At 42.5% G+C, this 26,213-nt stretch overlaps 1 protein-coding gene across 3 annotated transcripts in view; it reads right to left on the reverse strand.

Moving 5' to 3' along the window:
* Nucleotides 1-26,213, reverse strand: part of PHACTR2 (phosphatase and actin regulator 2) — a 135,104-nt gene that overhangs the window by 90,050 nt on the left and 18,841 nt on the right. Inside the window, exon 1 of one of the 3 annotated variants that reach the window (XM_063151387.1) lies at nt 16,819-17,049. The exons of the other annotated variants lie outside the window; for them this stretch is intronic. Coding sequence (XP_063007457.1) covers nt 16,819-16,831 — 13 coding nt within the window. The 5' untranslated portion in view covers nt 16,832-17,049. Of the gene's footprint in view, nt 1-16,818; nt 17,050-26,213 lie in introns of those variants that run through there. 3 annotated transcript variants of the gene reach the window in all.

The following is a 26,213-nucleotide window of genomic DNA, read 5'->3' on the forward strand; positions in this document are numbered from 1 at the left end:
AGGCAGACATCCATTCAATTCAAGACAAAGTGTGGTTAAAATAACATTACCTTGTCAGGGGTCAGATCCTTGCAGCTCAAGTGAATAAAAGTCAATTTTTTTAAAGGTACAGAGACTTAACCCTTGTTCAGCACTCAGTACGAACTCCTGGCCTCACAAGGCAGGTTGTGTTTAAGTAAAATAATTCATTAAGTGAATGTATTTACAATTATGCATATATCCAAGTATAGATATGTGAAATGAGTGCAAGTCAGTTGCATGTGCTCTCAGGTAAAAAACTGCAAATATTCCTGTGTGGCCAGCATCACTGAAAACCTTCTCAGTGCATAGACATTTGTGTTCAACCATCCCATTCATCCTACAAAATTTTTAGAAGTCTGAAATGGAGTTCCAGCAGCAAGACTCCTTGTAGTTCAAATTTATGAACCGTAAGAAGTATAGAAAGGAAGACATATTAAAGATGTCTATTTACCAGTCTAATAGAAAAAAAAATCTGCATTTTAAGGTATTTCATTATTAAACTAGTAAATTAAACACTTTAATAAAACTAGTAGTGTTATTAAACTAGTATGGTGCTAGTAACCTAATCAAATCTGACATTTCCTTATGATATGATAAATATTAGGTGTTTTATAAATAATTTGGCCTATCAAATTAACTAATATGTGACAACTGGATCCACAATTCATGCAAGGCATTTTTTGTTGGTATGAGTTGTCTAGCAACATTGGTTAACTGATGGACCATAACACTTTAGTAAGAAAAATCCATACATTTTCTGACTTTTTTTAGGCTTGTGTGTTAATTTTTACACTGAACATAATTTGTCTGACTGCAAACTGTTCCAAACAACAAAACATTACGTTGCTCTCAGGTTATTGCTTGCTAGAAGCTGAGTCAGTCTAAAGGACAAAAGACAACCCGGAATATGGGGGAGGGTGACCTTCTCCATGGACAGAACATTTCCGTGCACACATCAGGACCCGCTGCCAACAGCCTGGTGCTGGGCTGCCAAACACACTCACCATTCTGCTCCTCTTTGCTGCTGTTTCACTCAGGTCCCTACAATGTATTTCACTGACAATAAGTTTTGTACCTAATATGCTACAGATTTGCTGGTTCAGTAAAGACCGCTAATGCCCAAGCACATGTGCAATGCAGCAGCCACATGGGAGCTCTGGGACTCCTTGTTTTTCCCTGGCAAGGCACTCAATCAGCATTTGTAGCCTCAAATACCATGCAAGGCCCAGGCCGTGTATTTTTCACACACACATGAAAACCCTTTTCCCCCATTATAATTGCAATCAAGCCTTTATGAAAGCTCTACTACCTACACCAGGCTATGCATTTGCAGAGAAGAGATGTATCAATATAACTGACAAGTGGTAAAATAGCAGAAAAGAAAACAAACATTGTGTGTCCTTAGATATAAAATCCATTTCTTCCTGGAAGCTTCCAAGTTTCAAGAGTTACAGCAAAGTTCCATGTGCTCCATTTTATCCAATTCTCTTTCTTGTGCATTTTAATCGACGCTTAGAAAGTTGGCATGTTTTATCACATTAGAATTCAATGTAAGAAACCTGAACACATGCTCATGCTTCACTGCTCAGTGGTTATTAGAATAATCTGCAGGAAACACCACAATAGGGCATTGTTTGTGAATGTAAGCAAAAGGTTACAAGGAAAGCCTGCACCCAGAGCTGACTCCTTGGCTCCCATCCCCTTTGCTGTGAAGAATGCACATGTTATTTGGTGGCTATCTCCATCACAGTCAGTCTCTTCTGCATCCCAGGAGGGAAGAAGGTACAGCAAGAGCACATTTATCCTGAAAACCCAGAGTAGCTGGAGCACTGTGCTCAGTGAGAGGTGACCAGCTATGGCATAAAGCAAACCTCAGGCTCCTCCTCACTGCAATATTTGAGTACCCCACAGCACCCAGCAGACAGATCTGCAACACGCGTAATATAGACACAGCTTTGTGAGAAATTATTTCCTTTAACTGAAATTTGCTTTGATCTCTCAGCTCCACAGTCCTCAACCCCCTCCTTCATTGCTGCCCAGCCACACAGGCACCAGAATGAGCCGCACACTGGAGCTTTCCTCCTTGGCAGCTGAACATCCCCCTGGGAGTCCCACCACAGCAATGAGCTAGCACTCACACTGGTGGAGATACAGTGCCCAGTCCCTTTTGAAGAGCCCCAGAGAGTCCTGAAGACTCTTCTTGCTGAGGAGCATTTTCAAGTGACCTGGGGTTGTCCAAAGAAGGCATGTTTGGGGAAAAAGCTTCTCCTCTCTCCTAGAATCTCCATCTCAAGAGATCAGCTTAGATAGCACAGTGCTGGGTAGTGAGGCTGTCTGTCATCTGTGTTACAGGAACTCTATTTCCAGCCTAAATCCCACACAATACCAGCATTTAGATGGAAAGACTCTTTCTGTCCATCCATGCAATAGCTTGGGCGGGACACAGAACTGTTTAGGGGGTGGTTCTTGACTCAATATTGTTTTCTGCTTGAAAGGATTAATTCCTGCTTCTCTGACTTTCCAGTGACAGAAACAACCTGATCTTTTTGCTGGTACAGTACCAGCATTTCAGGACTTTTATCCTACCAACTGGGATTAGGGGGAAATACTGGTCATGTTTCTGCATGGAGAATAAAGTACTGTTAGCATAGTGGCATAGGGCTAGGCTCTTGTGTCTAGTTCTCCTTGCAAAAAAAACTCAAAAATCCAACAAAACAGCAAATAAAAAAACCCCCCAAAAAACCAAACAAAACAAACCAAAATAAAAAGAAACCCAACAAAACAACAACAATGACAACAAAACTTCTGCATTTTAAGTAGGTGCAGAGAAGGGCAGATGAGGGCCCTGATCAGCAGGCTGTATTATCATATACATTGTCTATTTAAGGCAAAATGAGCTGCTTGTTATTTTAGGCACTGTGCAGTTTGCAGACACTGCCTGTGTGCTCCAACAACAGCGTTCACCCTCACCACAACCCACCGTGCTGCTTCCAGCTCTTCTGTCCCAGGAGGCCTCTTCTGGCAGGGGTGACCTGTGGTGTAGGATTCTTAGCTGCCACACAAAGAATGACATCGAAAACTCAGGATTTACATGACTTGATTTAAAAACAATTAAGAAAACAATCTCTGGAGTACCCAGGAAAAAGCCACAGCACCTGCACAAAGCAATGGTATTGACTGGAAAGTGTTGCCTTGCAGTTTGAAGAGCAGCACCCGTGCCCTAGAAGTCAGGTTTAGCCAGTGAAACCCTCCTGCTAGGTGTAACACCCAGGCAGTGCCTAACCATGGTTTCTGGGCAGCTGTGTGAGTTCCAGCTACATTGCCAGGCTGACAGCAGCACTGAGAAGCAGGGAGGGTGCCTGATTTCAGAGCTGCTGGGATAATGCCAGGATATGCCCCTCCATTGGTGTGAGTGGGTATAAAGGACTGAATTGGTTCTGGCTTACCCCCGCCTGCCCCTCTTGTGAGCAGCTACCCCTTGAAAGGAACAGGAGTGAATGCTTTGTACAGGATCTCTGGCTCAGGCTGGCTCTGGGGTGACGAGAAAGAATTAAACTTCTTGCATTTAGCTACCTGTGCACTAAAAAGCAGTACAATGGGCATCATCTCAGCAAGCTTTCCTGGTGCTGGGAAGGCAGAACAGCCAAGGCTCGTGTGTGCCAGCGCTGCCGTTCTGTTGTGTCTGACAGGTGGCAATTACGGCAGAAGCAGCAAGATCCAGGGGAAACAAAGCCTTTATTAAAACTGGAAGGAGAAATTCTGAGTGGGTATTAGGAACCATCCTGCTGGAGGCTTTCTAACACCTGGCACCCCTCATTTCCGGCCTTCTTAGCAGTCTGTCTGATGTAAGTTGTGCAGTATTGTTTTTTACTTGTGCAACTTACTAGTCACCTTCCTTTTTCGAATTTGAAATAGAATCAGCATCACCAACGACCACTGTTTTAAACTTATATAGATACACACAGACATGTTAAAGTAGATATTTATTGTTGCTGCCAACAATATACCTCTACAGAGAGATCTTTGTGATATTTCTTCATAAATAGGAACTAAGAGGTCTGAATTAGTATTGTCCAGTAAGAAGTCATGGAACAATGTGTAGGATTATTACAGTCAGAAAGCTGCAAAGGGATTTTAGGGCTAGGTGCAAAGGAGATTCAGAATTTAAAAAATTTCTTTCACAGTAGCTCAGATTGCATTGTTGCAAGGCTTCCTGATCCCTCCTCAGATTTTTTGTGTTTCAAGGAAGACATGGGACACCCAAGATTACTTAGTATTCCAGAAGCAGTCACTCCAGTGCTCCAACTAGAGCAAGACAGCACCTTTCAGTGCTGCAAGTACATGTGAGGAGTGTCTCAGCTCTCTGAGACAGAGCTCATCAGCTGCACATGTGCCTCCAGCATAATGTCATTATGCAAGTATTTTCAAAAATGACTGCCTCTCAACATTGAGCCTCCCAATGTGTAACTATGATCTAATTAGTCTTGTCCCTGATTATATGGCCTTTCCTTTGTCCATACTGAATGCATTCATTTCTTGCCTAAATATAATTTTGTATTTTCTTGCTAGTCAGTGCCAGTAGCACCATACAGCTGGAGCAAAGGACCATCTCTTGCTGGATGCCTCCCTGATGAGTGGAATCACACCTGATGAGTGAAAAAAATTCCCAAAATGCACTCGTATTTTGAAACCTGGCATTTGGGTACAGAAGAACCCATTTGATACATAGTGTATAGGTTTTGCAACATTTTAGGTTCTACAAATCAGAACTGAGGCAAGCATCTTCTCATGCAGCAAGACAGATGTATGAAATATTTCCCTCAAACTTGTTTTTCCTCCAACCCGTGTTAATTGAAATTATTTGTGTTCAATCTCTTAATTCTTTCTGGCTCAGTCTCTGTATCATCTGTTTCGCATTTTTGCCTGGGACTGATGTCAAGCTCACTAGCTAATGCTTATAAGTCTACCTCATTTACTCTCTTTAAAAATTGTTGCAAGGCAAATTTATAATAATTTCTTCAAGAGCATGCAGTTCTCTCACAAGGGAGACCAAGGGGACACATTGTCAACCTTACCTGGTTAACTTCAGAATGTTCCTGAGCCCAGGCCACTCGTTGGCTTCCCAGACCACAAACACAAGGCCAGAAAGCCGTGCCAGCTCCATCTCAGGGCTACAAAGTGAAAGTCAGCTCTGTGCCTTCGTGTGGACAGCAGTTTGCAGCTCTTTTGCAGCACTCTCCCTACTCACCACTGCTACAGACTGACACAGTGCAGCAGGCTGGGAGCTCCTGCCTCCCTGCCATACTCACACCCCTCCCATACACACAGGAAAGATGCACCCATTCCCTCTCTGAGAGCCTCCAAGCACTGCAAACTCTCCACAGGGTCCAGGCAGGGGCTTCTCCCATGCAAGTCAGTCCTGCACATGCTGAGGAGTGCATTGGTGTGCTTGGGAGTCATCTTTGTTCCTTTGTGTTTGCAATGTCTCTTGACCTGCATAGAGCACGTGGTGCAGCCATCCATAAATATCATGAGAACACAGCTTGTTCTATAAATGAACACATAATGGAATTTGATTTAGTACCATGAAATAGGAGGAAAATATTGGGAGCAAAGTGGAAATGTTCATATGCTTAAGAATGGTAAATGTCTTGGACTAGTCACCTTTGACAGGACAAAAGCTGAAATAGGTTAGGGGCCACTTCTCAGCTGTGGGAAGTCCTTTCATACCTGTGTAAAGAATCTCTAATTTCTCACATTTGGATGGAGACAATGTGACCAGGGAGTTGGCAAGCAGGCAAATCATGGAGCATGTGAAAATTTTCTTTGCTTTTTCCCTTGGCTGAGAAGAAGCCAAGTTTGATACAGGTAAGTGTCGTCTTACAATTTTGTTTCTGTTCCTAGAAACCAAGCTAATATCTCCCCTACTCCCCCCTCCAAATAGTATGAGACAGCCAGTGGGTGATCCCTGTTGGCAGCAGTCTAAATCAGCAATGCATACACTGAACTGACTCAGAAGACTCAGAAAAACCCTGGATTTGAGCACAGCAACCTACTTTCATGGCATCACTTGCAGAACTGGAGCTCTGGTGCACAGTGCAGAGCAAGATAAAGGGAAGTACAGAGCGTAAGCACTCCAAATTCCTCTGCAAAGCCACGGGAAAGCTTCATGGTTGCCAAGCTACTAATATCTTCAAAATACTTTTTTTTTCCTTTTTTATTCTGCCTGTAATACACTATGACTGTGAAAATGGGGAGAAGGAAAAAAATAAAAAAAAAAAAAAGAAAGAAGAAAACCTAAATCATGCAGATTCACACAGAGCATGCAGACCAGCATGAAAATGTGAAAGTGAAGGGGACCACAGTAGCTATGGGGACCAATCCAACAGAGTAGCAGACAATAGGTTCTTTGCTGTGGGAAGCACCACTTTTGCATCCTGTGGGCACTTGGGTGCTTTCCTGAGAAGCTGTAAAAGGCAAATGTGTAAAAGACTGGTGTGGTGTGCCAGAAGCAGAGCAAAAGAAAGCCTGAGGTCACACAACTCCATCCACCCTGTGCTGAGAAGTTTATTTGTGGTGCTTTTTCAGGCAAGCACTTATCAGCTGCCACGGTGGCAACACCCTTCTCCATTAGCAGTCTGATCAAATGCATGAGGCTGCACTTATTGCCCTGGGGGAAAAGCTTAAAGGCAGAGCAGAGGAAAAGGAGATCATGGCAAGAGGCAATAATGACCCTAAAGTGTAGTTAAATGCTGATCTGGGAAGGATTTTGACTCCTGCCTTCACCTTGCTCACCCTGAGAGTGCTCCTTTGAAATGGATGCACACCCTATCTGCACCTCAAAGATGTACACAAACTCTAACACTGCTAGAGCTGTCTGCTCTACCAGGGCGAAAAAACTGAATTTGCCCTCAGAATTTAAAATTTTGTTTAAAAAAAAAACCCAAAGAAGTCTAGCTGTGGTTGCAAGCAGTGATGAGGGAACTTAGGGCAATCTTGTCCCCAAATTTGCAAGCCATTCCACAAAGCAGCTAAGTGCATTTCTGTCACAACAGGCAATGGGACTGTAGGGAGAAGCAGACTTCAAGGCTTCACTGATGCCCACACAACATTACTAGTGCAGTGGAGAAACACTGCCCTCAGAAAAGTGTTCTTAAACCATAGCTGCACAAACTGCCCCCTTGGCTTCAGTAACATATCGCTAGCTTCTTCACCTGCAGTGCAGAGTAAAGCAGGAGGCAGGCCACCACCTGGGAGAGGAAGGAGACCCCACAATCATCCTTCTTATTCCTCCCTGGGAGAAGATAACATCCTGGGAAATAGCACTGGCTCTACTCTTTCTCCTGCAACAACTCAAAATAGGACTCCAATGGTGCTGAGCAGTGCCCCTAATTTGCCAGTTTGTACCCCCCTGCTCTTCCTTGCACTCAGGCTTCTTGAGACACAGATAAGAGAATCTACACAACACTCAGAGAACCTGAGGGTTTGCAAACATGACAGAAACTTGTGTGAAAATGAAGAGCTTTGTGTGGAGTTGCTGCATCTCCTCTAGTGCTTGAGTTAAAGAATTGTCTCGGTGTGACAACATCCACAGCTAAAACAAGGAACATTGATGGATATTACATTATTTTGGGGACAATATAATAATATAATGCACTGCTCGTCACCCTCAGATGTTGCAAAGTAAATTGTTCATCTTCAGGGATCTCAAAATCTTGCTCAAGACTTCATCACATTTACTTTTGCCCTAGAACCTCCCACTTGTAGGTTAAAAAAAAGTATTTCTTTCCCACTACCTAGACTATCTAACTTCAGGAACTGCTAAGATACTCTCACATGTCACTGTGTAACCTTCCCAAAGTTTCTAAATTAGACAGGTAATTCATCAGGGTGAATAGCACCTCCAAAACCATGGGCAGGGGTAGGCTCTGAGGCCTGTCTGCATCAGTTAACAGCACAGTGGTGAAAGATCCTCAACTGGAACTGGAACTAGAACTAGAACTAGCACTAGAACTAGAACTGGAACTAGAATTAGAACTAGAGCTAGACCTAGAGCTAGAACAGCTGTTTCCTGAGCGGGATGCTGTGCAGGTGTAAGACCCTGCATCCCACCTCACCCCAGCTGGTCACCAGTTGGGGTCCAGCCCCCAGTGCTGATGTGGCTGTGCTCTTTAGGGGCTCACATTAATGTCTGCTGGCACCACACCACACCACACCACACCACACCACACCACGCCACGCCACACCACACCACGCCACGCCACGCCACACCACACCACGCCACGCCACGCCACGCCACGCCACGCCACACCACACCACACCAACATGCTCAGGGCTGCCTCAAGGACCTCCTGTCACCCAGAGCAGACACGGCCTTTGCAGGGTACCAAAAGAGAGAAGAAACAAACAAAACACCCCATTGCTGAGTTTTGCAGAAACACTGAGAAAAGCAAATTCTACCATGGCTTCCCATTTCCCTTTTAACCCCAAAGCCATCGTTGTTCCTAAATTCTGTGGTGCTTTATGCCTCTTGAAGCCACTCATGCCAAAGTAAACAGCTACTTCAACTTCTCATGGGTGCCTTAAGCTGTTTTGTAGGAAATGCATGTTTGTGCCTTACAGAAGGCACATAATACATTACAATCACTGTGCTAAGTGACACAAACTGGGGGATTTGAAAGTTACGTTTGGCAACCTGCCCTTACTGTGCTCTAATTATTCCTTAATATCCCAATTTAAGGGCAGCATATTGGCCCCATTTATAAATTGTCTGGCTTTTATGAGTTTGTGTCACAGAATTAATGTTGAACAGTTTTCAGATTCTTTATTGAAAACTGCTGATTGTGTATTGCCTGACAAAGCAAAATGTCTCCATTAGAATAATGATTTATTGTAAATATGGTAGTATTAAGGCTGACTATTCTGGGTATTAAAAATGCAATGGAAAAAAAACATTGTAAAAAGTGTTATGTGAGCTGTCATAATTTGTCAGTTTAATATCTTTGTCATTTGCATTTCTTTTTATAATGCCAAGAGCAATTAAACCTTATTTCACCGGTAGAAGTTGCCAAATTTCACTTGAAATTAAACCAGAATAATGTGTTATGTTAGTTATTTTAATAATATTAAACAATAAAAACAGAATCAGAAAAGAGAAGAAAAAGGAGACATACAGCAACTGCAGCTACAAAAAAAGCAGCTAAAATATATAGCCTGTTTTTGTGATAAAATCACAGTCATGAGCTCCATAGGCTTCCTCCATCAACAAACCATTTTCCCTGACAGTAGGGCTATAACAAAGTCTTGCTGAACTATGATTTAAATGTCAATAAACAGCTCCCAGAAGCACAAATTTTATGCCTGAGATCGCCATATTTTCAGTTCATCTCTCCACATGGTTACCAGGCAAGCCTCCATAATGAAATATCCCTTGTTTTTTGGACTCACTCAAGTCCCAGTGAGAAAGACAGAAGGGACTTGTGAGTCAGCAGGAGCTGGAGCTGGGATGAATCGATCACAACTTTGTCTCCTGTGGAAATACCAGCTGCTGTCATATTTCTGTTGGAACTACATTGTGCATGCCCTCTAGCAATGGTCAAGCCATGGGTGAAAAAATTGTTTCTGGGATGGTCTCCCACTGTGCCTGCCTCTCTACAGAGACATAGGGTTGACTTTATCATGAAATATTCTGTTGCTTTTCAGAAATACATTTAAAGGGAATTTCCCATACAATAAGTTGTAAAATAAGCAATCTCTGGTAGCTACATTACAGAAAAAGTGCTGCGGAGAAAATTGAGCAAACATTTGGCCCTGGCCAATTCATTTTCTCCTAGACTTTTGCTTTCTTTGAAAATTAGATATTAAGAGGGACCCAATTCTTCACTCAGGTCCATTATTTGACTCATATATTTCCAGCAACTCAATACCTCATTGCTGACAAGCCTGGGTTAAGTATATCTCCTCTGGGAGGAAAGCAGACAAGTCACCCCTTCTTGTCTCCTTTGCAGAAGTTCCTGTGCTGGTAACACTGCCCCCAGGGTGCTTGGAGAGGATGCTTCTGTACAGGTGTCAATACAAACCCCAGCAGCCTCAGTCCCCCAGTATCTGCAGTCAAGGTGATAGATCTGTTCAAATGGATGTGGCTGTGTAGGGGGATAGAATATAAGAAAATAAAGATAGTGTAGAAAGTAATCTTACCCCTAAGGAGTTGCAGCTGGGGCTGGGCCAATTATTGAAGATTAGGAATAGGCCTGACTTTTAACAGGCCACAGCTGTAACCAATGAGAAGAGTGCTATAAAGGAGTGGGGTGGCTGGTTGAGAAGAGAACTGGAGTCACTTGGCTGCTTTGTGAAGAAGAGTCAGTGCTCTGAGGAGCTGACCATGAGAAAACACCAAGAATGTATGAAACTTTTGTGATAGATAAGGAGACAACAGTATGGAACCTCTGCAATAAGATGACAACAGCTGTTTCCTTCTTCCTGCATCCCCAGCAGCAAATGGGGCATCCCTTCTGATGTGGAGCTGTGCCCAGAGTCAGGCACACACAGCTCTGTGGGTGCAGGGTAACAAACCCATTTGCCCAGTCTTCTCCTGCCTCTCCATGGGCACCAGTTGGGGACACTCGCTTTGGCCTGGGGACCTTCATGCTCACCCTGGCCCCACTTGCCAGCAAGATTGATGAGACACAAACTCAGCAGTTTTATTCAGGATTTGCTGCTGTCTGCTGGGAGAAGGTTGCTGGGTATTCTTATAGTCCTAAGCTACTTACAGTTTCCAATTATTATACCTCAGGAAGAAATCTCGTAAACGTTTTATGTGAAAATATAAAAAAGGCTTAAATAGTGAGACAAAGGGAGGGGAAAAATAGAGAAAGTGAGGATTTTTTTGGTAAAATTCCATCCAGTCTACTTTTTGAGCCCATAGAAATACCCCTGCAAGTCACCCCACAATTAAGTATCACATTTCATGCAAGATTCACTGTTAGAGACAATGAATGATGGTGAAACAGCAGCAGACTAGGTCCTTATTATCAGCCACCAGCTCTTTGATCATGCAATCTTGCTTTCCCCCTTGTCACTCTCTTCCAGCCCCCTCAGTTTTGGGGTTCAAAGCCCCTGTAACACAGGCTGGTTTTCTTGGAACGATTTGTGCCAGTGCCTCTTAACACAGCCTTTCCTTGTCTGGACTTATTTCTTGTACTGTCAAAATAATTGGCTCCTGCAATTTTGGCTTCATCCTTGCTAGAAGCATACGGAGAAGTGCTGCCTCTCAAACTTGGATTGCTACTTCTGTGCACAGCACTTGCTTCTTCACCATAGGTGGCAGTGATGATCCAGAGTGCAGAACAGAGGTCTGAAAGGCAGCAGGCCAAAAATGCCACACAACCAGCAGATGTAAACATAAGGCATGAGCTCAGAACCAGATGGTTTGATGCTTGCCAGCTTTTACCAGAAAAAAAGAATCATAAATTATTTGTAAGTAAAATCAGTGTTATACCATCTCTCCAAACCAGCTAGAGTTCATGCTGCTTCTCCATAAGAAGCACTGCAGCAACTGGAATCATTACTTAAAATATCATGAGTGTGTGTCAGCACAGTAGAACCACAGCATTTCTAGCTAAAGAAAACCCTTTGAAGGAGGGTGGGTGGACTATCTCCACATTAGAAGGTGCTCCATCATTTTGGTGCTGCATGATGTTTGGCTACCTCTAGTGCAAGTTCCTATGTAATCATTCTGTGTGCTATGTGTATAGAGACTTGAAATTAACACAGGGAGCAGCAGCATCACAAGGAAGTTTAATCCTCACAAAAATGTTTTCCAAGGTCATGGATTTATAAGCACACTATGCCAACTCCTGGGTAAAGGGGCAATAAGCCATGAATAATTTTCTAAAATTACAACAAGAAGAAATTCAACTTTCTGGTAGACAGTGACCTGTGATACACTAGTGTTCACTTCAGCCGGGAGCATGGGTGAAAATAGGAGGCAAATTAGAATACACAATGTAGTATAAAGGAGTTGCTTATTGCTTTTTACCTTATTGCTCATGAGAAGGCAATTTTGTGATCTATAGAACATGCCAAATGGACCAATAAAAGCAACATGGCACGGATAGCCCCATTTACATAAGAGTGGGACAGAGAGAGGAGGTACTGTTGTCCCCTCTGAAAACACCTTCACACTTGGGGAGAATATGGACAAGGCACCATCAAAGATCAAAACAGAAGCTGCCAAAGGATGTGACTGGTTTTGCCTCTGGAGTTGGGAATTGTCTCAAGGGCTCACAGACCTGTGGTGACACTGCTGCCGTCTCCATTGCAAGTGGTTTTGTTTAATGGGTTTCCTAATTCATAGGGACAATTCAGACAGCTTAAGCCTTAGGTGGCCAAAGGATTTCAGAGCCCTTTATGGGCAACAAATGAACCTTACAACTCACTGAGATTGTTATCTAGCCTAGTTCTTCACACAGATCAGCTCAGCTACATCAGAGGTTTTTGAACACTATGAATTGATGAGAAATCAGGGTCATAAGCTGAAATCCTCCTCCCAGTTTTGTTCTTCTGCCTGTTTTTCTTTCTCCTCTGTATTTTAGAAATATGTACCCTGTTTGCCTCAAAATAACAGATAAGACATAACAAAGAGTCTGTAAGGTCAAATCCTCAACAAGCATTCAATCCCAGCAGTCTTACTGAGTGCTAAATAGGTCCTTTTGACTTATGGAAAGACAAAAGTGACTACTTACTTCAAAAGCAAGGGAATTTCCATCCACAAATGGTTTCCTGTGTCTCTTACCCTTCCTGTGAATACATGATGTCATGCAGAAGGCTAAAGTGGTCACTTGCTATCCTTCCCATCCCACATTATTTCAGGCTTAAAGTTAAATTCTCACCTCACTATAGTTCAAATACAAAGTTTGATGTTGCTACTGGATATTCCTCAGAGATGGCCTATACATCAGAGAAGACCTCCAGTCCCCTTAAAACACATTTTTTACTTGAAGGCATAGCCTGCAGCCACAGCTGCAGAACCTACATAATTCAGGGTAACAATTAACCACAGCTAGCTCATTACTGCTAAAATAATATTTCAAGTGCAAAGAAGTCATATAAATCCCCAAGAAACATGAAACAAGGCCTCCTGGTTTTGTTCACTACTGGTATGGTATGCATGACACAGGATCTCGCCACGGTGTCATTCACCCCCATGAGATTCCTCCTCCAGGCCTTTGGCACCTCACACTGGCATTCTTCTTGGTAAGAATGGGTGCACAAGACTTGTCTTCTTTAAGGTGAGATGCCTGTCTGATCAGGACACAGCTGACTAGGAGCTCTGGGGGAAGGGATGTTGCTGATCTCACTCCTTAAAGGAAATCCTCCCCCAAATGCATCACTTGGGAGCACTTCTGTTTCCACAGCTTCTTTCTTCCTGCCACTCCAAGTTTCTTGCTTGGTTTTATACTTTCTTCCCTGCCCCCCCTGCTCTACCCCACAAGTTATTTCCAAACCTTCCTATTTTTAAAAAATGAGTTTTGTTACATCACTGCTGTCCCCAGGCCTGATGTGTTTGCCCAAAGTCGATGTGTGCGGCAAAGCTGGAGCCCAGGACCTGGCAGTGGAGGCTGCTGGCTACCCTCCCCTGCCCAGATCAGCAGGCAGCCTTGCAGCTGGATACCTGCAGACAGCCTGTCACAAACAGCTGATGCCAAAATAGGCAAAAAACACAACTAGAACTGTCCTGTTGTGCCCTACACAGATGGATGAATATTTTATTGTTATTCCAGGAAAGGCTTTTAAAAGAACACACGAGACAACAATTATGTGGAGTTGTCTCCGTACACAGAATAAAAATAAGAGCAATCTAACACTTAAAGGAAAGGACTTTTAAAATGAACACATTGTTTCTAAACCCCACAAAATGGCATCAACCATAGCAGCTAAAAATGTACGCAGGTGACTTATTAGCAACACCGATCTTTTTAAATGACAGTTTTGGCCAGAAAATAATTTTAATGATGGCAGAGGAGAAGAGTGATGAATTACAGAGATATTTCTGTTATGCAGAGCAGAAGATGGAGTTTTGCCCAACAATTATCCATGGTCTGACTTTGAAAGTCTCTTCAGCAGCTTGATGAGTTTAATAACAGAGGCCTGATTCACTGACACTGATACTAAATTGTTATTTCTAACACTCAGTAGCTAAAACACGCAGCTTTGCTAATATTCTGCAGTTCTGTATCGCCAGAAATAGCATCTCTCAAGGAAGAATTCGGGCAGGTATCCAGTTTATATACATCAGTGTGTTTACATTTTAGTTGGCAGACTGCTGAAGAACAAATTGATCAGGCAGTTGGGCTTAGGCATGCAAATAATCCTGCTGCTCTGTGATCTCATAAGTGCCCCAATGACACCACAAGGGTTTTCAAAGGTGCTCTCCCATCCCTCCAGATGTCTGAGGGACAGGACAGACATACAGAGGTATTCAGCTGCACAATCCCCACACTGGCATCCCAGTCAGGGATCATGAGCCCTAAACATTCCTCTACAGACCTGGCTGTGTTAACCCAGCACCCTGTGGGCCCTTTGGAAATGATGTATTCCCAATACCACTCTCAAATCCTCTGCCTCTGTAAGGCAGGGGAAAGGCATTTGGCAAAACCTTTTCCCAACACCGTTTCCCAATACTTTCCAAAGTATGGAAGTGGCAGGACTCTTAGAAGAGCTGCCTGGAGAAGGGAGGGTGTCCATACCCCACGTGGGGCTGAAGCCCTCTGGGAATTTGGAGCAAGCTGACCACAGGCAGCAGGAAGATCAGTGGTAACCACGGAAGAAACTGGATCACAGCCTTAAACCCTGCCATGATGTCTTCAATATGGGTTGGTTTCATCTGTTGTTGGGTTGGTTCGTGGCTTTTTTTTTTTTTTAACAACTAGATTTTAGTTATTGTCTGAAAGGGTTATTTTAACCAATTTTAATGGTATATAGGTTGTTTTCTACAAAAGGAAAGCATCAGTAACTGTTTCCACATGAGAAAAATAATATCTGGAGTTATTCAGCAAACTAATGTTGTAAGAAGTGTTGAGAATAGCTGGTAAGTTGTGCAGGCATCAAGTCTTACCTATTTTAACTTTTTTCAGATAGTAACCAAATTGGATTCTTCCTTAGGACAAAAACCAAGAAACAACAGAAAAACTAAACAAAAAACCCCAACGAACCAAAAAAAAAAAAAAAAAAAAAAAAAAAGGAAAATCTGTTTCTATGGTTTTCAGACACTAGCTTCCCTCTTCATCCCCCCAAAACTGGCCTTTAAATAAATATGACTCATTCCAGAACAGATTCTTATAGCTGGATTAAAGTGGTATCTCCATCAAGTCCCCATTACTGTTAGTTGTTGATGGTGAGGAGTGTAAAAACCTGGAGGTTTTTACAGGTTTTTTTTAGCAGCTCTGCCTGCCAGGGTATCTCTTGCCCACAGATATTCTGTGTCAGAGAGCAGGAATCCTTCTCCTCCAGCAGAAAATTCTGCCTCGTCATGCAATATCAAACACAAGTAATTATCATTTATTATGTTAAGGCTCCCTAAAAGCTAGCCAAAGCACCAAGTGCAAAGAGTATTGCTAATCTTATTTATTTCCAGAAATGAACATTTTACTAGGACCATGCCAGATTTCTTTTATATGCTGGCAGTGTAATTTTCCATGATGTTACATTTTAAATTCTAGATTTTTTTTTTTTTTGGTCCTGGACTTTATAGAAATTAAGGCAGCAAGACCCTTTTATCTGTTTGTCACAGAAGTTTATAATGATACATGTGAGCTGAGAATGACCTGGGCAGCTTAGCAGACATAAGCAAGAGTTTTACTTCTACTATTTAAAAAAAAAATCAATCCAAACCACCCACAACCTCCCAAAAATCACCGAAACCTACCATAAATCTTTGACACATGCTGTAGAGGTAATTGTCACTTTTAAGGTCAATATTAGACAAATCTGATGAGCTGAGCAGGTTTCAAAGGGCACTGAATCTACTGCAGATACTCCTAATATATATTGCATTAGTACAAATAAATTTGTGAGGTCTTGACATATTCAAGTTTCACAGCAGTTAAAGCAGCATGCAAAATAACTGTCCCAAAAAACTCTCTTTTTTCTCTGCCTCATGATACAAGGTAATGCAAAAGGGGAATGCAAATAATGTATTTCATCACCGATGTAAATGATGTGTGCTCCTCCTTAGAAACAGTGAAGTGCATTATTTGGGATGAAAATGCATGATCTAAAGTTGGAAGATCAAAGAAAATAAAAAGTGCAAATATATTCAGTATTTTATGTACCAAACATGAAAGAGAGTAAGGCATTATTCGGAGAAAACAGAGCCAGCTTAAAATGAGACAGATGGGAGCTAAATATTATCTACTTTTTGTTAGCTTTATTAGTTACCTATCCACACCTATTTCAAACTGTGAGAGATATTTCTTTCTGAAGTACACACATTTTCCCTTCCTGCCACATTTCCTGCATATAGCTTCCAAAATAACACTGAATACCTTAAAAAGGCAGATCCTACATTACAGTTTAGGTTAACATTTCCAGGAAACGGAGCAGAAAAAAATCAGACTGTTAAGGGGTTAACAACTTAAGTGTGTCACATTTTAGACATAAAGATTTGCTTTAATAAAGGACATTTAAAAGAAAGAAGCCACAGAGGCTGAAGAAACACATCTCCTGCAGCAAGTGAGAGAGGATACAGACGAACCCCGGAGCTGCCCTAGGAATGAGGATCTGTTTTATTCCACTTACCGGTATTGTCCATTATTCCCTTTATTCCCTCTCGGCATTCAAAAAGCACAGTTCCCCAGAAAAGCAGCCGGCACGGTCTCGGGCTCGCTAATGAAGCTGGCTGCCCTTCTCCTGGTTATTAGACCTTGCTGGCAGTCAGAGCATACTTCATGTACTGACTGCAGTAGACATCACCAGGAAATTTATATCTCCAAGGATGACAAACAGCCATTAGCTCCATTATAGGCTGATTAAGATTGTGTGAGCCTATCAAGTAGATACGTAAATCCCCCAGGGTTTTGCATCCATGGGGGGGAAAACAAAAGAACTCCTAGCCTGTAATACTGAATATTTGTTTCTGAAAAGTAAAAGTAATGCTGACGAGGAGAGCTTTAATGGGTAGGAAGGCAAAACCTTAAATACAGAAGGGATTTATTACCGAGCAAAGGGCTGTTATTTATCAGTGACGCAACAGCAAAAGTTTTAGGGAGAAAAAAAAGGGGGAGGAATCTGTGGCTGACGAAGTGTTAGGTTAGGCTACAATTTGAGCCATTAGCTTTGTCTGTGCTTTAAATCCTGCAAGTTCTGCACCTGATGTTCTCTACATCAGGTGTTCTCCTTTTTCTGAGAAACACAGTAGATGTGCTTATCTGTGAATGCATATCAATATATTAATTGCGTGGAAACGTACATTATTATAGTGATCAAAGCTGAATGCAAGGAAAGGGTAAAAAGTAACTACAGGGCTTTACTTCTTTTAAAGTCAAAGTAAAAAACACTGGATGCTGGAGGGATTGGGCTCAGCAAAATCTGTGACATGCTGAAATGAAGAGGTATTAATTCTGAATTTTGAGACTCTGAAGAACAGGCTTTTCCCCCACAGAAGTAAACAAACAAACAAACAAACAAACAAAGTACAGACCCATGAAAATTCCCTTGTACCAGGATATTAGGGTTTCATCCCCTGTTTTGGAACTGATTGCTGTGTAACCCTAAACTAGGCATTTTGTGCCACAGTGTTTGCTCAGTGGTGACAGGGGCACCATCACACACATGGCCTCTAGTGAAACAGAGTGCCACAAAGTACTGACACTTCATAAATGCTGCACAGTATTTTCTCAGTATTTGCACCTTCCATTAGATAATTCACTCCAGTCCTCTTTATTGCAATGGAGAAGAAGGAATACAGGTTTTTTATGTCTCCATTATATTGACCCTCTGCCTCACAGCATCACATGAGCAAAAAATATATTTTAAATTCATCGCCCCTTAAACGCCCTTTTGATGTAATCTGTCTTTTAAAATTTTTAAATAAAAAGAGTGTTGCAGCCATGATCTATTTACACTGATTAAGAAATTGAAAGAATCAATGGCTGAGAGCTAAAAGTCATCAGCGAGAATGGAGAATATCTAGGGCACACTGGATATATTTTGTATTTCCAGAAAGGAAGCGCTTGGAGGGCTAAGGAGAGACTAAAGATTAGAGATCTGTCACATTTCATATTAAGCTTCTATTTATAAGTGGCTTATGAAGAGCTTATAAAAAATAGAAGTTAGCATAAGCATGTTGCATTAGTACATGCCACAGATAGCTACTACCACACTAATACAAAGGGTTAAAGATGACCAGTAAGGAGCTTATTCATTTGCTAGATCCTGTATCAGTTAATGGCAATTGATTAATGTGCCAATTTGGGTAATTGGTTAATGTGCATTTGGTGAAATCTAGTTGCAGAGGAGCACTAAACTGGAGGCTGTGTGATGACCATCTGATAAAGGCAAGCACTTTTCTCCAGCTCCTGTGTGGGAAAGAGCTGCCTTAGAGTGCTGGGTTCCTGCAGAAAAGAGAAAAAGTGCAGGGTCTTGGTGTGCCTTTAAAGTCCCATGAGTCCTGGAGAGAGCTAGGGGATGTACTGCTGAGCTGGCAGACTGCTCAGGAGAGAAAGGCAGAGGATTGTGCCTTTGTGCTAGGATGCTACTGCTCTACTGTGGAGCCAACCCAGGGAACAGCAAGCTGCCTGTGTGAAAAGAAGAGATGGCTTGGTTTGGAGATGGGGCTCTGCAGAAGTGCAAATGCTACAGGTGCCTGAGCTCAAACAGCCCTGTGGGATGGTGACAAAGCCACTGCAGGGCAGAAGAACAGATATCTTAAACCCCACCAAGTATGCAAATATCTTGTGCTGACTAAAACTAAAACTAAGTTTGAATCCAACTTGTTTGCTTTGAGTTTCAATGGAAGTTGGAAATGGGGAGCTCTGCACTTGAGAGGCCACCAGGCAAGGGTGCAGCTCTAGGAAGCCAGTCCTGGCCCTTGTGGCTGGGGAATAGAGCTGGGTAACTCCCCCTGCCAGAGACCCCAAAGGAAGATGCAAAGCTGCACCCACATAGACCTCAAGGAAGTGAAGAGCTCCAGACAGTGACTATTTCTATGTGCAGAGCACTCCGAGTGTGCATGCCATGGCTGAACCTCAGCTGCAGGGCAGGTGGCCTTCATGGTGTCCTGCAGGGTGCTGGTCCCCCAGTCACACAGATGAGCAGACCTACAGGAGCACACCACAGCTCCCCTCCTGCCCACATGCACAGCTTTCCTTCCAAGGATGCCCTGGAAGAGGAGAATGGGTACCAAGGTCCCTGCCTGACATGGAATTCAGATTCACAGCTTCAGGTCAGATAAGGATCAGGATTATAAGGTGCTAGCTAGAGTATGGGAAGTCCCAATTGCAACAGCATTGAGATTGGGTGCTTCATTATGGCTGTGTGACAGAACTGTTAATGAAATTAACTATTGTTGGAATTTATTAACTCTTGAAAGCTAACTATAAAAGGAAATTTCATACAACATGTGATGTAAATCTCCTCCATTTAAATAGAAATTATCTCACCAGGGAACTTAAAAAAAGAGAAAGCTTTACAAAATATGTGAGTTAGGGTGGATTTTAAAAAATTATAGGTAATTAGATTATTGCATAGAAATCAACAGATGGGTATAATCAGATGCCATTGTTACAGGATTAAAGCAATGTTGGCCTGGCTGAACATGGGAGAAAGAAAGCTACAGATAACAGATGGAATTCAACAAGGAGAATGTGATTGTTATTTAGAAGTAAAATATACATATACTCCAGGCATACATTTACTGAATTTGTGAGTACAAAGCAACCCCATCACCATACACAGCTGCATGACACCAAAATGGCTGAGTCTTTTTAAGGACAATTTTAGGTAAGGGCTAAGAAGATCAGATCTGCACATGTGCAAAGCTCTCTGCTCATCTTGCAAGAATCTCATACTCCACCAGACTGTATCCTGGTTTTCTCACTTGTGAGGCTGTCCTGTCTAACAATCCTTTTCAGCCACAGGCACTGAAGACCTGGGCTCAATTCCTTGCTCATCTTTGTGCAGGCTCCTCCAACATCTGACCTAGGAACAGCTTGTACCGTGCTCGCTTCCCACACCTCAGCTGTGAGGATAAACACCCTGGAGGTCGTGTGAGACCCCAGTGCAATGAAGGAGCTGATGAAGTCAGCCAGATAATAACCCAGATAATCAGGGCCAGCCCCTGGAGAAGAAAGCATTGCAGGGTACATTAGTAGCACTGCTAATTACACAAACCCTAACGATCCCGCTCTCCAATATACCTGATGTACACAGCCTGCTGCAGCAATGACATTTCCCTCCCAGGAAAATCAATGAGCATTCACGGAGGCACAGAAATCTGCCCAGGTAAGCAGCAAATAGAGAAACCAGGGTAAACAGACACCTCAGTGCCCAGCCATCAAAAACACTTGGAGTTGACAAACCTGCAGAATCCATGGACAGCTTCAGCTGTGGTGTTTCCAATCATGACAGAGATGCCTAAGAACACATTTAGAAAATGTGAAATCTGGCTCTGTTCAGTGCACATTTGTCACTGCAAAGATCTGATTCTGTGAGATGCCATTTCGGGCAAAATGTTTCACTTCCCTTTCACTGTGTCTGTTCCTTCCCACACAGATATCATCAGGCAGGTGTCTCTGGGATAAGCTCTACTTGTTTTTAGATGCTGTGGGTTTGAATAGTCATCATCAATACTCTAAATAGACAACTTCATGCAATTCTTGTAAGTATCCACCAAGCCTCAGGGCAACAGCTGTGCGGAGTACAATGGGTCTGTAGCCCTCCAGAAGGTATTTCCTTCTCTGAAGTGCCTGTCCATGGTGACATTGCATGTCACCAAAGGTGAGGTGGTTTCACTGGGAGGGAAGGAAGGACACTTTGAGAAAGAAAGGGAATGACAGCAAAAGCTACAGACATATCCCAGTATTTCAGTCGGTAACAGAGATTGATGCTTGTCACAATGTGGCTTTGGTCCTCAAGAACAGCACCAAAATCCAGAATTAGTAACATCTATAAATACAGAGTTGCTAGATACACATTCTTCAGGCTTTATGTGTATGAAAGCTGTCTCTGGCACGCTCTTGAAAATTGCTAGGCAAAAGGGAAAACCTCTTGAGGATATGCTGGGCAGTAAGCATGGAATAGGCTTCCCTGGGTAGGGGCTGAGGATTTGCCAAAGAGCAGATGCAATCTCTAACAGAAGCCTTCCCTAAGCCTCACTAACATTTCTCAGCAGTGTTGGGAAAAGGTTTTTGCCAAATGCCTTTCCCCTGCCTTACAGAGGCAGAGGATTTGAGAGCAGGACAGTTACAAGGATGCTCTTTCCAGGGAAGAAGCTCCAGTTCAACCTGGAAATGTTGTGAATACCAGCTGTAAGTGCAGAGAGTGCTTTGTTTTGCTGAGCAAACAGCAGGAGCCTCTTGTTCCCCAGGAAGACTTTATCCTTGAACAGCCTGGGCAGATGCAGTGGCTCTGACTCTTGCTGGAAGCTGCAAGGGGAGAAGCAGCACCTCTGAAGTCAACAGCTTTAAACTGAGAAAACAAGTAGAGAGTGGGATCGAGACAGCAATATGGGGTCGTCGTAGGTGGGGAGTTTCACAGCACAGATGGGTTTTCAGAGGGAGCAGAAAGGGCCTGGGTGTATGTTGAGCTCAGTGCAGAGAGAGTGGCAGGGCTGAGTGAGAGGAGACAGAGGAAGTGCAAGGGGAAAGCAGGGACATGGGGACAGGTCAAGAAATCGGTTTCAGCATATCGTAAAGAGGGCAGCTCAGCAGGAGATAAAAGCACAGACAAGAAAAACATCTCTAAATACTTCATTATTTAAGGAAATGGTAACCTTCTTTCTGTATCCTGGATTTTAGTGAATTCATCTCTACAAAGCAGTATGGTACATGTTTAGTTTGAAATATCTTGAAAAATAAACACAAGTTTTTCCTCTATAGCTTTCTCACTGATTCCTTTATGGGGGCTTTGCATGTGCCTAACTGCCTACCTGGCCCTGGAAATCTTAAGAGGATTTCTTGGATTTGGATATTCTTGAATGTATTGTGCCTGGCATGGCCAAAAGTAAATATATATTAACTATGTGCTGGTGTCACCAAGAGCATGGCTGCACAGCTGGTGACGGGGGCCTCACAAACAAGATGTTTAATGGCTTCAAGCATTTTTTCTACTATTAAACCAGCTCAGAGCTATTGGCAGGCTGTGTGCCTTCAGAAAACAATTTTGTCTACTCAGAGTCAGGTCTAATTGACATGCTGGTAAAAATGCCTCAAGTCTCAGACTTGTCTGTGCTCCATCCTCCTCGTAGCCAGCCATTACTGCTGCATCACTTGCCCTTCTTCCCTTGTCTTGCCCTCTCATGAGCACACATCCACACACAACCCAAGCTGTGGTTATTCCTCTGTGCCCTGCCCTTCCTGCAAGTCAGACTCTCAGCCATGTACCAGCTTGAGCAGAGCCAAGGGTGGCTGCTACAGAGGGAAGTTCTGTAGATCTGAAACTCTCACATGTCTTCCACAGAATTGCCAAGCATTTGCTGTCAGAATCAAAATGTGCCCTTCTGTTTGCTTTTTAAAGTCTCCCAAAATTGGAAATTACTTTGAAAGGCAAATGGCTACCAAAGGGGTTAGGGCTATGATTTGGGAAGGTCCAGAAGATGTACTTTCCTCTCTGTCAGAAAACTGGGTAAGTGTTCCAGGTGAAAGGCTACAAGCCCTGGGCAGCCATTTACAGTGCTTGGCGTGGGTGTTCATGCATTAATATAACATATTGCTCACATAAATGAATTCTGTCAAGCAAACTGAAATAACCTCTCTCCCTTTCTCTTTAAATATCACAAACAAACGCTTTGGAACAAGTTACTATTCCTATGGAAACAGAGATGAGCTCCAATCAAAACCTTACCTCATGGCATGGCCTTTGCTACCCAGAATGCTAAGCTAAATCAGGTATGGAAATAGGGAAAATCCATTCAAAATAGGAATTTTAAAGTGTAATTTTAAGGTATCAGGCTCCTATAATCCTCAGTATTATATTATTATAACAAAGAATAAAAAAATTGCTTCCACATGTCCACAGAAATAATTCCACACGCAAACTCCATTTTATGAGCTGTAGGCTTTTCACACCTGAGCCAGACAGTTACAGAGCCTGTAACAAAATGTTCTGACTTTGGAAATCTAGTAACATCTTTGAATGTTCTGAAACCATTACAATATTTGGCCAGACCTAGTGTTTGTCTCAGCACAGCTTTGCTCCAAAGGGGCCAAGCTGAAGCTGTGCATGCAGAGACAGCCAGTTTTGGGTCCCACTTTGCCTCTGTCTGAGGCTGCTGTGGTGACAGCTCCATCTCAGCATTTGGCTTGTTTTACAACAAGCAAAACTACTTCAGCCTTCTACTGCAATGTGAAAAGTGAACACACTTTTGAGTCATTGGGACCAGGGCACCAAGAAGAAACAAAATGCCTTTTACTCTCTCAGTGGAAGTTACAATAAAAAACTGGTCAAAAACTGAGACTAAGCATGTTCAAGTAAAAACATGTATCTTTTGCAACAGCAAATGTGATTAAGTTACCAAGGCTATCAGTGGATTTTCTGTCTCTGGAGGTCATCACATCAGGACTAGATGTCTTTCTGGATGAAACACAAATCACTGAGCTCAAGAAAAGTGTTAATGGTCATAATTTAAGGGCTTGTATCACACAAGTCAGACCTAATAACCCCTCTGGCATTAGTGCCATGAATCCATGTAAAAAGGTCAGTCTTCATTATCCTTGCTGAAGTGAAATGTCAGATTTTTATCATGCCTTAATGACTGCATACAATAGATTTATAGAACATTTTACCCTACTCCTTATCTCAGAACCTTATTCTTACCATCTGCCCTCCACTTTTCGTCTTGTGTCTTCTGTAGATTTTTCTGTTGCAATCTTATGTACAATAAAAAGAGAATGACTTTAACCTCACTGAAAGGCATAAACATGGCTCTATTTATATTTTCCCTTAAAATCTGCTAACAGATAATCCAGTAAAGAAAAAAAAACCAAGGAAAGACAATATATCCTGGTCTGAGGATCTGAAGTGATACCAACTTACAGTGAAGCCAACAGCAAAACTTCCACTTAGTCAGGCCAGGACTTTGAACATAAAACATGTGGCCACATTTATGTTAGGGATAGGGAAGATTCTAGGGTCTTTCTGTTTGTTTTAAGTAGTGTGAGTCAAAATACATCAATAAAGTCTTAGGCAATGGAATAGGAGACTGCATTTATTGGCATTTGTCTTAACCCTGTCTCCCAGCTGAAGTAAAATTTAGGAAGGAAGAGCTAGATAATGATCACTTAAATGTCAAATGCCACCCTTAGGAAAATGAACAAATAAATACCAAGAAAGAAAAAGCTTTTCAGACTCCAAAGGCTGACAAACAACTGCTGGTGTGCAGCCATGTGCTGTACACAATGCACTGTACATTTAGCCAGACAAACTTGACCATCTCTTTGGGGTTAATGTTTTGTAACTTGCTTTTTGAGACACAAATCCAAGCAGACATAAACTGGAATCAGAGGACACACTTGACAAGATGCACTAGAGTGAGATATCACTTCAGCTTGTTACCTTGCTGTCTCTTCCCTCCTGTTACTGCTAGTTGTGATATAGATCTTGCCACTAACCCGTATTGCTTTTGAACTCCATAGTGCACATTATTGAAGTAAAATCCATTATCCAGAAGTGACCATCAAATAAAGGACCACTATTAGGTGCTGCCAGATATTCTGCAATAGTTGGAAAGGAGAATGGCAGAAGAGCCTAACTAAAGCAGAGGGAAAAACACTGATTGAGAATGTTTTCCTAAATAACTGTTAAAAATGTCTCTTTCTCTATATTTATCTATTAATTTGCTCTATATTTTACCATATTGGGACTGCACTCTCACTTAATTTATCACAACTTCTGTTCCACATGGAAGGGACTTGCTTTTACATACCCACAGCCCAATCTACGCTACGCACATGAGCAATCAGTGTCTCTACAAGGTCTGATGGAATTACATCCCATCTCCTCAAGCTCAGGGTTACTCTTACTTCAGTCCTTGGGTTTCCATGGAGTTGCAATGATTGCTTTTCTCCTTCACTGGCAGGAGCTCAAGCTGAATGGGCTGTGTAACTGCAAAGAGTGCCCAGCATGCCTGAATGGGATCTGTCTGTGTTCTGCCAGTAAAGACCCCTGAAACAAAAAATCTTTTTCCCCCCCATATCTATTTCTCCTGCTCTTTCCTGACTCAAAGGGAGAGATTTATGATTGAGAACTTTGTCTGCATGATACACCTCCTCAAGGGATCCAGCTGGACTAGAATCACAGCTCCGGATATTGTACAAGGTGCCTCACACTCACACCAAAGGATATTTCTTTTAAATCACTAACAGTCAGAGATTGACTTCACCTATTCAAGTGCTTAAAGTGTGGTGGGTTGATTGCTGGTGTATGTGTAACTTAACTCTCAGCACTCTGGTCCATTACAGGAATGTCTGATCAATTTGACTTCTGCTCCATTCCTGTCCTGAACTTCTCTAGGTGCCACACAGAGGACCACTTTATCTTGTGCAGCTTGGTGATATTCTAATACCAGCAACAGATGTCCAGATGCACCTCAAAGGTACTGAAAGGATGAGTATATTTTTATTATTATACAACACATATTTTACCTGCAGAAGATCGTTAACAACACCAGTTATTTTAATCTTGTTTGGTAGCTAGTGTGCTTGCCAGAACTTGCTGTAAAACGTGTGTGGCAAACACAGAGCCTAGCTGATATCAGCAAAGTACTTCAGGCAAATTCACAAGTTGGAGATGTGTCACATGCAGGTGTTGGGAAAACATGCATTAGAAAGAGTTTGCTTCTGCTGAATGAATAGACAAGGTGAATATTTTCCACTTCAGGATGTTTCTGTGTCACCATAGGCTGTACTTTTGTTAGGCTACAGCTAGCCAGTATAGCAGAAGCAAAACCCTGGAATTGTTTCAGGTCATAATGCTGGTAA

Source organism: Melospiza melodia, chromosome 3, assembly GCF_035770615.1.
Source record: "Melospiza melodia melodia isolate bMelMel2 chromosome 3, bMelMel2.pri, whole genome shotgun sequence".
NCBI classification, from domain to species: Eukaryota; Metazoa; Chordata; class Aves; order Passeriformes; family Passerellidae; genus Melospiza; species Melospiza melodia.